This window comes from Anthonomus grandis, chromosome 10, assembly GCF_022605725.1.
Source record: "Anthonomus grandis grandis chromosome 10, icAntGran1.3, whole genome shotgun sequence".
NCBI classification, from domain to species: Eukaryota; Metazoa; Arthropoda; class Insecta; order Coleoptera; family Curculionidae; genus Anthonomus; species Anthonomus grandis.
The window spans coordinates 15209666-15224275 of NC_065555.1; the positions used below are offsets into that span (position 1 = coordinate 15209666).

At 33.7% G+C, this 14610-nt stretch overlaps 1 protein-coding gene across 2 annotated transcripts in view; it reads left to right on the top strand.

Moving 5' to 3' along the window:
- Window positions 1-14610, top strand: part of LOC126741287 (uncharacterized) — a 90669-nt gene that overhangs the window by 33307 nt on the left and 42752 nt on the right. For both annotated transcript variants that reach the window (XM_050447673.1, XM_050447674.1), the window contains one exon: window positions 3910-4229. In XM_050447673.1, coding sequence (XP_050303630.1) covers window positions 3910-4229 — 320 coding nt within the window. The remainder of the gene's footprint in view (window positions 1-3909; window positions 4230-14610) is intronic.

Consider the following 14610-nt stretch of genomic DNA (forward strand, 5'->3'; position numbering starts at 1 on the left):
TCTGCAGTGGATAATAAAACATAATCTCTTTTAGCATTCTGACTTGTCAGCGCAATAGCCATTTTAGAGTTATCTATTTCCTGAGAGACCTTTAATGAAGTCTGATTAATTTCTTTTGCTGTTTTACTTTTAATTTCAAAACTAGACTTTCGTTGAGAATTTGAATACAATAATGTGTAATGCCTTAACTTACATTTTTAAAACCCTCACATTTTAGAGAAATGTCCCTTACACAAACAGTTTGAGCATAACTTTAACTCTTTTACCCTTTCCCATCTTTTAGGAATTGAAAGCCCTATAAAATCATTATTATAGTATAAATGGCATGATCTTAATTATATAAAAAACATATTAATATTTTATTTTCTTTAATAAAAAAGGAGTTGTGGGGCTTATATATTATAATAAAATAATTGTGGTTATCGACCGTACTGTTAAGAAATACAAATTTATTATCAGGTAATAACCGGTTATTACTGGTAGACAGTCGCACTTCTCAGCATCTATATACAGGGTGTCCCGTAATTAATTGTACATAGGTTAATATAGGATACCTGACAAGAAAATAAACCGTTTGAGCTCAATATCGCTGAGCAAAATGTTATTGGTTTTCGTTCTACGGGGTGTTAAAACTAATTTTTACCAAACACTTATTGAAATGTTTTGGAATTCACTGGACAGATTTATTATTTGGCGTACTCTTATTATTTGGGATGAGGAACACGAATATGATATTTATTTTACCATTGCCACTAGATGGCACCACATACAACAACATTGAGTGATTAGAAAGGTCATAACTTTTTTGACCTCCCTGTACGTACATTTGCGAGTGAATATAATAAAACAGCATTTAATTCTAGTCAAAAAAGATATACTTCTTTGATCTCCAAAAAGTAGACCGTTTTCGAAATAAACGCATTTTTTTATTAGGTTGCGTATGAACACTTAATCTAAAATTTAATTAACAACGATAAAATTAGCAAAAGCTCTTGATTATAATAATTGTTCAAAATGTTCACCATCCACTAGGACACATTGTCTAATTCTTTTATTTGAATTTTGGCTGACCTCAAACAATGATTCTTCTTGGGCCCTGATGGTATTGACTCCTTCCACAATATTTTGCCACAATTCCTGATGGTTATTTATTTTATTTTTATACACAAGTGATTTCAAGTAGCCCCAGAAATAAAAATCATAGGGATTTAAATCGGGGGAGCGCGCTGGTCAAGCCACTGGGCCTTCCCTCCCAATCCAACGTCTAGGATATCTTTGGTTCAAATATTCCCTGACAACGCGACCATTATTTGCCGAACATCCAATGGCACATCTTCTTAAAGTTCAGGCAGTACATCACGAAGAAAAATCAAATAATTCCCTGCAATGAGACGTCTTGGCAAAATATACGGACCAATCAAGTTCTCCCCTACAATGCCTGCTCAAACATTCACAGAGAATTTTTGTTGGTAGCCACGGATAAATTTAGCGTGAGGGTTTTCATCAGTCCAGACATGATTGTTTCTTGGGTTGAAATGTCCCTCTCGGCAAAACGTTGATTCATCACTAAACAAAATAGCTTGGTGAATGTCTGGGTGTTCAGCCCCTTGTTAAAGGTACCAAGTGGCAAACGCGAACCTATTAGCATAGTCTTGGGGCAACAGATGCTGAACCTTTTGTTTTTTAAATGGATAAAAATGGTTATCATGCAAAACTTTCCAAACTAACGTTTGGCTTATCCTCAGGTGATCAGCAATTTTTCGGGTACTTGTATTTGGATCCTCTTCAATATTGTGAAGTATTTCCTCCTCAACATTATCACGAATAGGTCTTGCACGAACTCTTATGCCTGGGTTCACCTAAAACAAAAAGTACATGTTAATTTTTTGTTTTTATTTTTTTTAAGTAGGTACTTACTTGTAATTGTCCTCTCTCACGTAGACTTCTGTCGACCTTAAGAAAAAATCTTCTCTCTGGGGCCATTCGATTAGGAAAACGTTCCGCATAAATCGCGCGAGCCAATACAGCATTTCCTCTGGATTCACCAAGGGTTAAATGCATATCTGCCAATTCATTCCACGTAAATCGCTCCATAACATTTAAAATAAAGCAACGGCAGAACAACTACCTTATTTAAATTAATCAAGAAGATGACGTTATAACAAAGTTTTGATTCGTATGTCAAAAATATCCTAGCAACGGTCAAAGCTATTAGTTATTTTGTTATCATGTCCCTCTTTGCAATTTGCATGGCATTGAGTTAGCGGATATGCACACTCAGTGAATCCGATGAGAAATTGCTGGACACCAACTTTATCCAATTAAAAAACAAAGAGTTCTACATCTGTTGACCCATCTTCAACAAGGGGCTAAACACCCAGACATTTGCCAAGCTTTTGGTTGTGGTGGCCTGCATGGTTTCTTAGCCAGCGAGAACCCCTAATTGAAATCCTTGTAATCTTATTTATGGGATCAGTTTCATCTACTTATTTACTTGACACCAGTTAAAGAATCATGTGGCTCGCATTGCCAGTAGCTGCAGGCTAAATTAAAGATAGGGGTGAAGTTATTAAGATAATTCACGACAATTTAACATTACGCTGCAGGCTCTGTATCCAACAAAATGGCGGCCACTTGAGCACCTTTTAAATTAATTATTAATTATTATTATTTATAATTTAGTATTTTTTACCGTTATCCAATAATTTTTTTTTCCTTAGTTTTTATTAAAGTTATTTATTTTTAAATTCTGATAAAATGGTGCCTTTTAAGAAAAAGATGCAGGGTATCTTTTTTTCTGTTAAATAAACCAAGGATTCTTAAAATTTTTGATTATCAGTGGCGTACTATTTTTTTTTATTAAAAAATTACTTTAATGCCTATCTGATCTACGCCACTGGTTGAAATGAATGACTTACTATGATGAATTTACTTTTTACATTTAAAGCATCTTTATTTGGTAGCTTTATTGAGAAAATATGACACCGATATCTTAAACAGTCAAAAAACTAAAAATTAACTTCTTAATTTTTTTAAAAACTGCAACCCCGTGTATTTTGCTTCTGAGGCATTTCCGACCCATAGTGTCTTATATCAAAAGTTATATTAAGTTATATAATAACTTTTCAGCCATTTACCCTTAAACATAAGATATCTGATTACACTAAAAATTTAAGCAAAGGCACACTCTTGGCAAATAAGGGATATTATAACTTAGAGAGATTTTATGTAGATAATCTGATCTGATGCTTCTTTTCAATGTTTTTGTTTTTACTGTCATTGATAAAATTTTAACTTTTATTACTAACTGTTTTTTAATTGTTTTTTTAGTGTTTTATATTTTCTTAATTTTTTTTATATTTCTTAATATATAACTTTGACTTAAACAATATTTTTGAAATCATAAATGCAGCAGAAGATCGTTTATTTTTTTCTTATCTCTTTTGCTTGTTTTAGTGTAAATAATGGAATATAAAGCAAAACTGAAAGCCCTAAATTGCCTTAAAATTACAAAATTTTTTTTTACTTCTAAAATTTTAGCCAAATATTCTATGAAAATAAATAAATAGTTTTTTATATAGTCGTTTTTCTCATTGATTCATTAAACTTGAATTTATTTATTAAAAACATAAAAAAACATGTAAATATAATTTTTCAAATATCTAGAAAAACACACCTCCAACAGTATAAATAACATATTACATACATTCGGATAAGATTACACTTAAATTGCAACATAATCTGATAAGAAATTCGCTTATCTGTGATTAAATCTCTTACTATTTCGGACTTTGATTGATGATTTACTCATAGGATTTACTTTTAAGTACAGGTATATATATAAACAGTAACTTATCCTATTTCAGCTTCAAATCAATTTTACTTATAAACTGGTGTTTTTTGTTACAGTGAAAATATCGTATGAGCAAAAAGTGCCCCAAGTGATGTTTCTTCAGGAATATTGCAAATGTTGCCTGCTTCTCTTTCTATCGCTTGCCCATAAAGCAGTGCTCGCCTTACCACTATCAGAGATCGAAGATGCAGACAACGTTTTAGTAAGGACAGTACCACATGGCGCTACGGTCGTTTTGGAATGTAGAAGCAATGATCCCACACATAATTTCCAATATTGGCATTTATTAAATTCGGGAATCATTATTGGTCCTGAAAATGAGTTTGATAAAGCCAAGTATAGGTTTGAGGTGTTGTCGGGGAATTTGACCATAAGGGTAAGATATTTTTAAAATATATATCAGTTGCTAGCTTGTGTCAATGTTCTACTAATTCCTGTCAGTTTATATTTGTGTATCTTAGAAGATTGAAGTCAGTATGGCTGTCATAATTTCTGACAAAATTCTACTAAATCTCTTGGTGATGAAGGTGAAAGCTTTATATTTAAGAACACCATGTCTCTTCTTTGACCATTTTAAGGAATCACTAATCATTGAAACTTTTATAAGGAACTCCGTAATTTTACTACTAACACTATAAGAAACGAAAAACAAACACATTTAATCAATAACGTTGAGAGCTGCAGCATAAAAGACAAATGAAAAGAAAATTACAAAAGCCAATATCTTAAATAAAATATATATCGTTGTGATGAATTTATAATTAGTTACCTATTTTATTAGGTATTACGTGACCTTTTTAATAAATATCAATTTAGAAATTACTATCTGTTTTTATGAAACATTTTTAAAAACTTTTACATAATATGACGTAATACACAATAAAATAGGTAACGAATATCTGAAAGTGAAAATTACTAAATCAACTTTTTGCAGACTTAAATACACGTTTAGTACAAATTAAAAAAGATCTGATAAAGAAATCGCATCTATTAATATACAAATTAATTCTAAAGCAATAGGCTTAAATGAAATAAAAATTACTTTGCGGCAATTCTGTTGTAGGGTAACGGGTAGGGTTGATGGCCGGCCACTAGTAATTTGCCACTTTTACAAAATTCCGAAATATTAAGGTTTTTAAAAATTAAAAGGAACAATTATTATTTGGATTGCAATCTGGCAACATTGATATTTATTTTCTCTAACTGTCATCTGTCTCAGTCAAGATTTTCTTGTTGTTATGGCATGTGTTGTTCGAAGCTTAACAGGTGCATCCAGTTTTAAGGATTTTACAAGGAATTTCTTAAGGGAAGCTATAAACAAGGTTAGTTATCCTGGTAATATTATTGTTCTATATTTGTATATTACACTTTTACAGCGATTTAGAATGTATTTCTTAGATTATTGGTGGTTTCAAAAGTAAGGTTTTATATTTTGGCAGTAATATTTAGTGGCCAACGACTGTATTTAATAAATATAGTAATTACTATATTTTAATGTGCCAAGAGCAACACAGTTTAGAGCAAGCGAGAAATTTAATGGAAAAACGACCCTTGGCCTCATTCCTATTCTTTCTTTGGAGGAAGAGAATCGTTTAGAGAATTGGATTAAAACATGCCAAGACAAAGCTTTTTTTGTAAGAGTGGAAGATATACAAGATTCAGTTAAAAGTTTTCTGGACGCAAATCCACGTGCCAATCCTTTGACTGACAATCTGCTCGGTAGAGGTTGTTATAGATCCTTTTTAAAGCGACACCCAAATTTAAGCGAGAGAACTCCAGAGGCAGTAACAGCAGCAAGTTCAGTTGTGTCAAAAAAAGATATAAAAAAATGGTTTACCAGTGTTCAAGAATACTTGAATCGTAAAGGTTACAGTGAAGTTCTTCAAGACCCTTCACGTGTTTTAAATGGGGATGAAACCTGCTTTCTTTTGTAACCCAAGAATAAACGAGTGTTAGCTGTCAAGGGAAGCAAAAACGTATATCAAATAGAGCATCACTCAAAACTAAATTTGACAATTATGTTTACTTTCGCAGCATCTAGAGAAGTAACAGCCCCAATGGTTATTTACCCTTATAAACGGATTCCTAGCAATGTCGTAAATTCAGTTCCACGAGAATGGGGCGTAGGAGGTAGCGATACGGGGTGGATGAAAAATGAAAACTTCTATGTATACATAGGAAACGTCTTATATAAATACTTAGTTGCGAAAAACACAAAATTTCCTGTTATTTTGTTTGTTAGTGGACATAAAACTCATTTAAACATTCAAATTAGTGAATTATGTTTAAAGCTACAAAACATTTTAGTAGCATTGTATACTAACGAGATCAGAATTATGCAGCCAGCCGATGTTGCTGCATTTAAACCATTAAAGGTGAATTGAAATCGGGCAGTGTTAAAGTTTAGACGAGATAATCCAAACTCAGTAGTTACCAAGGAGAATTTTGCATTGGTACTCAATACAGCCATTAGTGAATTAAAATCAGATTCCATCGTTAATGTTTATATTAATCGCAATATTTCTGCAAAAAAATCAGTAACATACGAAGATTTTGTAAACACGGTCGGAGCCGCAAAAATATTAGAATTGGAAAGTGTAGAAAATTCCGAAGAACTAATTGGAGATTCAAAATTGCTCTTCAGAATATTTAATTTATTTTAAACTAACCAACCCACAATACAGCTTACAGAAACCAATGGAATTGCAAATGATAAACAAGATATCTCTATCACCAGAGAAAACATATGTAGGAATTTATCAATGTCTAGGGTTATGATAATAAAAGTTTCTGGTATCAATTAAATAAGGTTTAATAATAAAGTCAAAAGTTATACGGATTTTACAAACAGCAGCACAAACAATCTAACAAAGATTCGACACAGCGGTAACACAGCCAAACCAACATGAACAACGGATGATTATTTGAAATAAACATCTAAGAAAGAATACTTCTGTACTCACGTCTTGAGTAACCTCTTAAATTTATTCGTCTTATATCTTAAATAAATCATAACACCAAAACCCCGTCTAGATTATGATGTCAAGACAGATAAAAGCACTCCCGATAATAAATCAAGCGTCTCTTGATTTTCCGTCTTTTCGGGAAAAACTTTTAATATATAAACGTCGTTTCGTCGTTATCGTCGTAATATTTTTTAACGTCCCGCCGCGCTACTTTCGCTACTCAAATCTAAACAGAGACTAAAAGTAAAAACCCCCGATTTTGTTCTTACATCAACATTTCGGCTTCGAACTCGAATACCTGGAACTACCGCAAAGAAAGCCGTTTCTTAAAAACGCTTCGATTTCCATGCCTTTGGCGGCTTGCCGCAACGATTATTATTAGAAATGCTTTGCCGTTTGTTTTTATTTGTTACTTTGGGTGGTCTCGTTTGTAAATAATATAAGAGATATTTATTGCATTAAGAAGATAAGGTATGATAAAAAAAATATGTACAAAATTAAAGATTTCCACACTCGGCCATACTGACTAAGAATCCGACTCGGATTCTGTCTGGTTGTCTATCCATGGCTTCATAAATTCAGCACATGATGTGATACGTATAGGACCTTCATGGATACCGACCTTAACAACATCATATCTTTCTTTTCCTTTTGATTTTGTCACCTCATACGGTCCAAGAAATTTTGAATGTATTTTCAATCCCCCTCCAAACTGCGTTCTTTTAATGGCGACCAAATCACCTTCCTTATACGCCTTGGCTTTCTTTCTTCTCAAATTATACCCTTTTGTGTTTTCTTCCTGAACCTTTACTAGTTGTTTCTTACACTCCTTCCTGAGTTCATTCCTCTGATCAGAAAATTGTATTCTTGCTTCTTCCTCGATCAAATGTTTTAATTCTAAGTCCTCCTTTCTCTTCATTTTGACTCCTATTAAAACTTCGAAAGGAGTCGTATTTATACTTCTCTGATAAGTCGAGTTCAGTGCCCTTTGTACTCTATCGATATAATTGTACCATTTACTTGGGTCATCAATACTCAACTTAGTGAGAACTGCTATTATTATTCGGTTAATTCTCTCTATTTGCCCATTTCCGCGAGCTACTCCTGTTGTTATGGTTAAATGACAAATTTTTTCTTCAGCACAGTACTCCTCAAAATCGTTTGCAGTAAATGCAGTGCCTTTGTCTGTGATAATTCTATTGGGATTTCCAAAAATTTTCTGTTGTTTAACAAAACAACTTATTGTTTCCTTAGCTGATGTTGATTTTGTAGGGTACAGCCACACAAACTTTGTAAACTCATCAATGATCGCTAGAATATACTGATAGTTTTTATTCGTTAATGGTATGGGCCCTAAATGGTCGGCATGATATGTGTGCAATGGACCTTCTTGCTTTGGGATAGGATGTAGCAGTCCTTCTTGCTTACCCTCTTTCCTATTTCCTAGAATGCAGGGTACGCAGTTCGCAATTACAGACTGGATCTTATCTTTTAACTTGGGAATAACAAATTGGCCTTTTAATATTTCCTCAGTCTTCTTTACCGCAAAATGTCCCTCGTCATGCACTGTCTTGATTATCTCAGTTTGCATTTTTTTCGGTATTACGAATAATTCAAGGCCGTCTTGAAATTTATATAACAGGTCATTTCTTACAAAATAGTCACCATATTCTTCACTTTCTAAAATCTTCTTAATAGCAATTATATGCTCGTCTAGATCTTGTGCATTCTTGACTCTATGTCTTGTGCTTTCGTCATCTGTTATCACCATGATTTGAGGAAAACGACTTAGTGCATCCACATGAGGCATACGCTTTCCTTTTCGGTGTTCAATCTCATAGTCGTATTCCTCCAATAAGAGCGCCCATCTAGCTACTCTTGTGGTCAAGTCTTTCTTATCCATTGTCTTCTGGAATGCAGCACAATCTGTTATGATCTTAAATTTTGAACCAAGCAAGTATATCCTAAACTTCTTGACAGCAGTGATTACCGCCAATACTTCCAACTCATACGATGTATATTTTTCCTCTGCAGGCGTCGTTTTTTTACTTAAAAAGTAAACAGGATGCAGTTGGTTATCGTCACTAGATCTTTGCATCAGACATGCACCATACCCATGTATGCTAGCATCTGTATGCACCTCTGTGGGAAGTCCTCGCTGGAAAATACGTAGAACAGGATAACTTGTTAGCAGATCTTTAAGTGTATCGAACGCTTGTTCCTGCTGCTTTCCAAATCCGAAAACAATGTCTTTCCTTAACATATCACTTAATGGTTTAGCCACTAATGAATACGATGGAATAAATTTTCTAAAGTATCCTGTAAGACCTAAATACGATTGCAGCTGTTTAATATTTGAGGGTTTTTTAAAATGTTTAATTGCTAGGGTTTTCTCCTCCGATGGTTGAGTTTTTCCGTCTTCAATAATAAACCCTAAGAACTGCACTCTCTTCTTTAGAAATTGACACTTTTTCCATTTTATTTCCAGACCATAATCCTTAGCTACTTCTAAAACTTCCTTAAGCCGCTGAATCCCTTCTTCATACGTCGTACTTGGTATTATCAGATCATCCATGTAGTATGTCACTATATTCCTTGCTGTTAAAGGTCGAAAAATAAAACTGATAAACCTCTGAAATACGGCCGGGCTATTGCACAACCCAAATGGACATTTGAGAAACTCGTACTGTCCGCTTGGTGTTATAAAAGATGTAAATTTAATGCTATCTTCTGCCACATCAACGTGAAAAAATCCATTTTTCAGATCAATTGTGGTAAAAATCTTTGCATTCCCTAGTTGTTCTAAGACGTCTTCCATAAGGGGTAAAGGAAATCGATCCTTTATTATGGTCTTGTTTATTTTTCGGTAATCGCAACAAATTCTGACAGAACCATCCTTTTTCCGAACTAAAACGATCGGACTTGCGAAATCAGAACTACTTTCTCTAATAATTCCATCCTCTAACCATTCAGCAATTTGTTTGTCGACTTCTATTTTCTCTGTTACAGATAGTCTCCTAGGTCTTTGATATATGGGCTCTTCACTTTTCAATATAATCTTCATTTGGATATCTGTCGTCTTGGTTTTTCTTGGCTGATAGTCTTCAATCATTTGTTTAATCATCTTCTTATGATCTACCGATTCGAGGTGCGTCAGGTCAGGCGCATTCTCAATTACGTCGTTTTTGTCTATCGATATTTTCATTAGAAAATTCTGGTTTTCCTTTTTACACACCACTACTCCATCTTCCCCTATGTGTACATGCGCTTGTTCAAGCAATTCATTTCCTAGAATCACCTGGAAATTAAGCATATCTTTTGGAACAACGTGAAATAGAATGTCAAAATCCTCTCCACCAATGTCTACAGTTCTTGAAAATGATCCTAACGTGTAAACTTTCTTTGCACCTAAACCACTTACCGTAATCACATCTTTTGAGAGCACATCACTTACAAAGTTACTGTTAAACACATCTTCACGTACAGCATTGATGTCACTCCCGGTATCAAAAAGAGCATCAACTTTAAAATCACCAAAATTTACGCAAATGGCACTTTTTGGCTTGATATTAATTATGGCAACATTATTTTTAGATTTCACATCCTTGTTCGCACACTGAGAAGCTATATGTCCGAAAGCATTGCACTTAAAACACTTCGCTCCTTTACTCCTATTTGGGCAATCTTTAGATCTGTGACCTCTATCTCCACAATTAAAACAACTAAAATTTACCTCTTTCTTTTTTACATCATAGTTCATTTCTTTCTTTACATCACGTTGAAATCCTTTATTAAAATTATTTCCTACTTTCCTCTGAGTTGAGTTTGCACTCATATGTGTACTTGATCCATGAGTTTGTGTGCTTTTTCGCTTAATCTGATCGTACAACTTTATTTTCTCTTTAAAATCAATAAAGTTTCGTGCTCCATAAAGCACTATCTTGTTTGATGACTCATCCTGTATACCATCTATTATATACTGGATTACAGCTTCAGGTTCAATATTAGCTCTACTGCCTATCTCGCGCATAACAAGAACATATTCTTGTACTGACTCTGAGCTATTCTTCTTCCTTGCCGTAAGCATTTTATGCACTTGAGCACTCGAGACCTTAACTTCAAATTCCTGTCTGAGTTTCTTTTTCAATGCATCCCACGACTTAATTCCACTCTCAGTCTGAATGTACAACTTAGCCAGACCTAATAACGATTTTTTTGCAAAAATCAACTTTTGAAGCTCATTCCACCCAGTTATATGAGCTATTTCTTCAAAATCTGTGATCCATTTATTGATGGGGTAATCGTCTTTGCCATCAAAAATGCGGATACTGTCCTCTATGTCTCTAAATGTCAGAGAAAAAGAGCTTTTACTCTTACTTGTCCTTTTTGGAATATGATTTGTAAAATCTTCCTCTAACGATTCATCGTCTTCTAACTCTATCGCGTTCTCATCGTCAGAACTTTCGTCTTCTTCCTGGCCCTCATTTTCACCGTCGTCATTATTCTCGTCAAATTTTAAGTCATTAAGAAAAGAACACAATCTAGTTGCCACTTCACCATGGGTACCACTGTATTTTAGATCTAACACACCACACACAGTTACAAGATCACCTAACTGAAACTTATTCGTAACTTCCTCTATTTTCTCCCGCAACTCACTAGAATCTGAGCCTAACCCGAAACCAGAAAATTTACGCAAATTTTTCCTCACTTTTCGCGGTTCACCTTCGTTACCATAGGCAATAACATGTAACAATTTTACCGTCTTATATTTCGCATTCGTAATATTTTGCGCAACTTTACTAATTTCATCAAGCGTAGCCATCTTTATTTTAACACAACCCCAAAAAAAAAATTAAACAAACCCGAAAACAACGCAAAACCAAAAAACGAAAAATATGTAAAGTAAATAACTTCTTTCTTTTCGTAAAAAAAAAATAAAATAAAACGTCCGTCTGTGACTAACAACCCAAAAGAGGTTTTGTGTTAGGTATTTTTCTTAAAAAAAAAAGCTAAAAATATTCTCAAAAATAAAACCTCGCGCCTTACTTTAATCTTAAAATTAAACACGTCTTTTAAACACAAAAACAAATAATTAAAATATCTCATGCATTACAAAACTTACAATAAAACAGCAATTATTGCAATGTATATAAAATTGCAAGTCATAAAATATCTTAGGTAAAAGTGGTAAAACCTAAAGATTAACCTATATTTTAAAACAATATTTGTCCTTAGAAGAAAATATAGTTCCGATACCTATTTCCTTGGTATTTTTCTTTGTTGGCACAATCCAGCAAAAAACAACAGCTACAAGCAAAATTCTACGGGCATGCATCATACCTTATTACGACGTCAAGGATCTTCTTAAGCTTTACCTTCATTACCCAATTACTATGACACATAAAGCTTCAACGTCACAAAGCTTTTGGCTATACCGCTCTGATCCTATCTCAGTCCAAGTTCATAATAAAAAAAATGCAACGAAGCTCCAGCATTGCAGTGTCCACAGAAAAGTCACTACCGTGATATACCGTCTTTAATTTCTTCGGCACAGAAATTTCGTTCATGTCAGTCCTGCGAAATCCGTATTAACTTTATCTAACCTTATCCCGGCTGAGCCCCCAAAAATGTAGGAATTTATCAATGTCTAGGGTTATGATAATAAAAGTTTCTGGTATCAATTAAATAAGGTTTAATAATAAAGTCAAAAGTTATACGGATTTTACAAACAGCAGCACAAACAATCTAACAAAGATTCGACACAGCGGTAACACAGCCAAACCAACATGAACAACGGATGATTATTTGAAATAAACATCTAAGAAAGAATACTTCTGTACTCACGTCTTGAGTAACCTCTTAAATTTATTCGTCTTATATCTTAAATAAATCATAACACCAAAACCCCGTCTAGATTATGATGTCAAGACAGATAAAAGCACTCCCGATAATAAATCAAGCGTCTCTTGATTTTCCGTCTTTTCGGGAAAAACTTTTAATATATAAACGTCGTTTCGTCGTTATCGTCGTAATATTTTTTAACGTCCCGCCGCGCAACTTTCGCTACTCAAATCTAAACAGAGACTAAAAGTAAAAACCCCCGATTTTGTTCTTACATCAACATTTCGGCTTCGAACTCGAATACCTGGAACTACCGCAAAGAAAGCCGTTTCTTAAAAACGCTTCGATTTCCATGTTATTGCCTTTGGCGGCTTGCCGCGACGATTATTATTAGAAATGCTTTGCCGTTTGTTTTTATTTGTTACTTTGGGTGGTCTCGTTTGTAAATAATATAAGAGATATTTATTGCATTAAGAAGATAAGGTATGATAAAAAAAATATGTACAAAATTAAAGATTTCCACACATATATCTTCAGATATTTCACTTGAGCCTCCAAAGAGCAATAAAATCATATGCAACGTACAAGATATCCCTATTATCACGAAAGACGATCTACTTTTGGATTTTAGAGTACAACTTCCAGAAAACGGTGATTTCACCGGCATAAAAGACAGTACCAATATCACAAAAGATAATATAATGGCTTTAGATATTCCATCGACATCCAATATTCCTTTACATAATCAATCCTTTGGAGATGCTTCTGAACAAAAAATTACCACAGGATAATTATTCATTGTCTAAAGAAACTGACACCTCAATAGAAAAATACTTTTTTTGTCCAAAAACCCCAGAAAGAAAGGGTAAAAAACAAACAGAAAGGTTTCTTTTTGTGCTCACTTCTTCGGATCGTCAACATGCAGAGAGGCGTAAAATTGAAGAAAAAGCAGAGCAAGAAAAAATAAAATTAGAACGGAAATAAAAGCGAATTAATGCAAAAGCTAACAAACAAACAAGTCAAAAAAACAAAAACACCAAGATCAAAGTAATTAAAAAAAATGCCACAAAAGACAATGCTGAGAGCAAAAAAAGTCAAACTGTTCTAAAGAAAAAATAAATTGTTGCTTTATCTACTGACAAACGAGTAGATCAAATTGGAAGCAGCAGCAAAGAAAAGTTTTATTATGATCTAAATAATAGTTCCTGAGATCTGAACGTTGATGCAGGTGATACTGTAGACATAGATATTTTAAAGGCAGATACACTTTCCAGTCATACAATTAAAAGCACTACTTTAACAAGTGGAGTTAGAGTGCACATACCAGAAGTACTTCGCCCCAAAGATGATAGCCAAGAATTATTCACAGAACAGAACAAATTTCCTGATTCTGTAGAGAAAAATATCAATATCACAATAGATGACACATTTTTTGATGTTTTGAACAGCAAATATGCTAATTTGGAAATCAGGATAGAAAAACATGCTGGTGAGTCGGCTAAAAGAAAGTTATTTTTTGAAATTAATAGGTATCCAGAACAGGAAAAAATACGTATTCTCTCAGATAAAACAGTGAAACACTCAGAAGACACCAACCCATCTGTAAAGAATCTCTTGTATACTGGAATATGTTATTCTTGTTCGTAATAAGACTAAATCCAAAGTTGGAATAAGATGTCAATTTTGTGTTAGAAGTTATCATATCGGCACTTGTGCAAAGAAACAATAAGACATTGAAAACTTCGAAGATTTTGTGTACTCTACATGCTATAATAAAAAAAACATAAAACAATAATAGCTATTTATCTATCAAGGGCATTGTAAGGACGATAATGCCTGGAAGGTGGAAATAGTAGAGGGTATAAGTTTTCGCCTGATGGGCATTAGAGTCTAACAATGCCCGTGGTGCATACAATGCTTTATGTTTTACCTAAAAATTGATTTTTA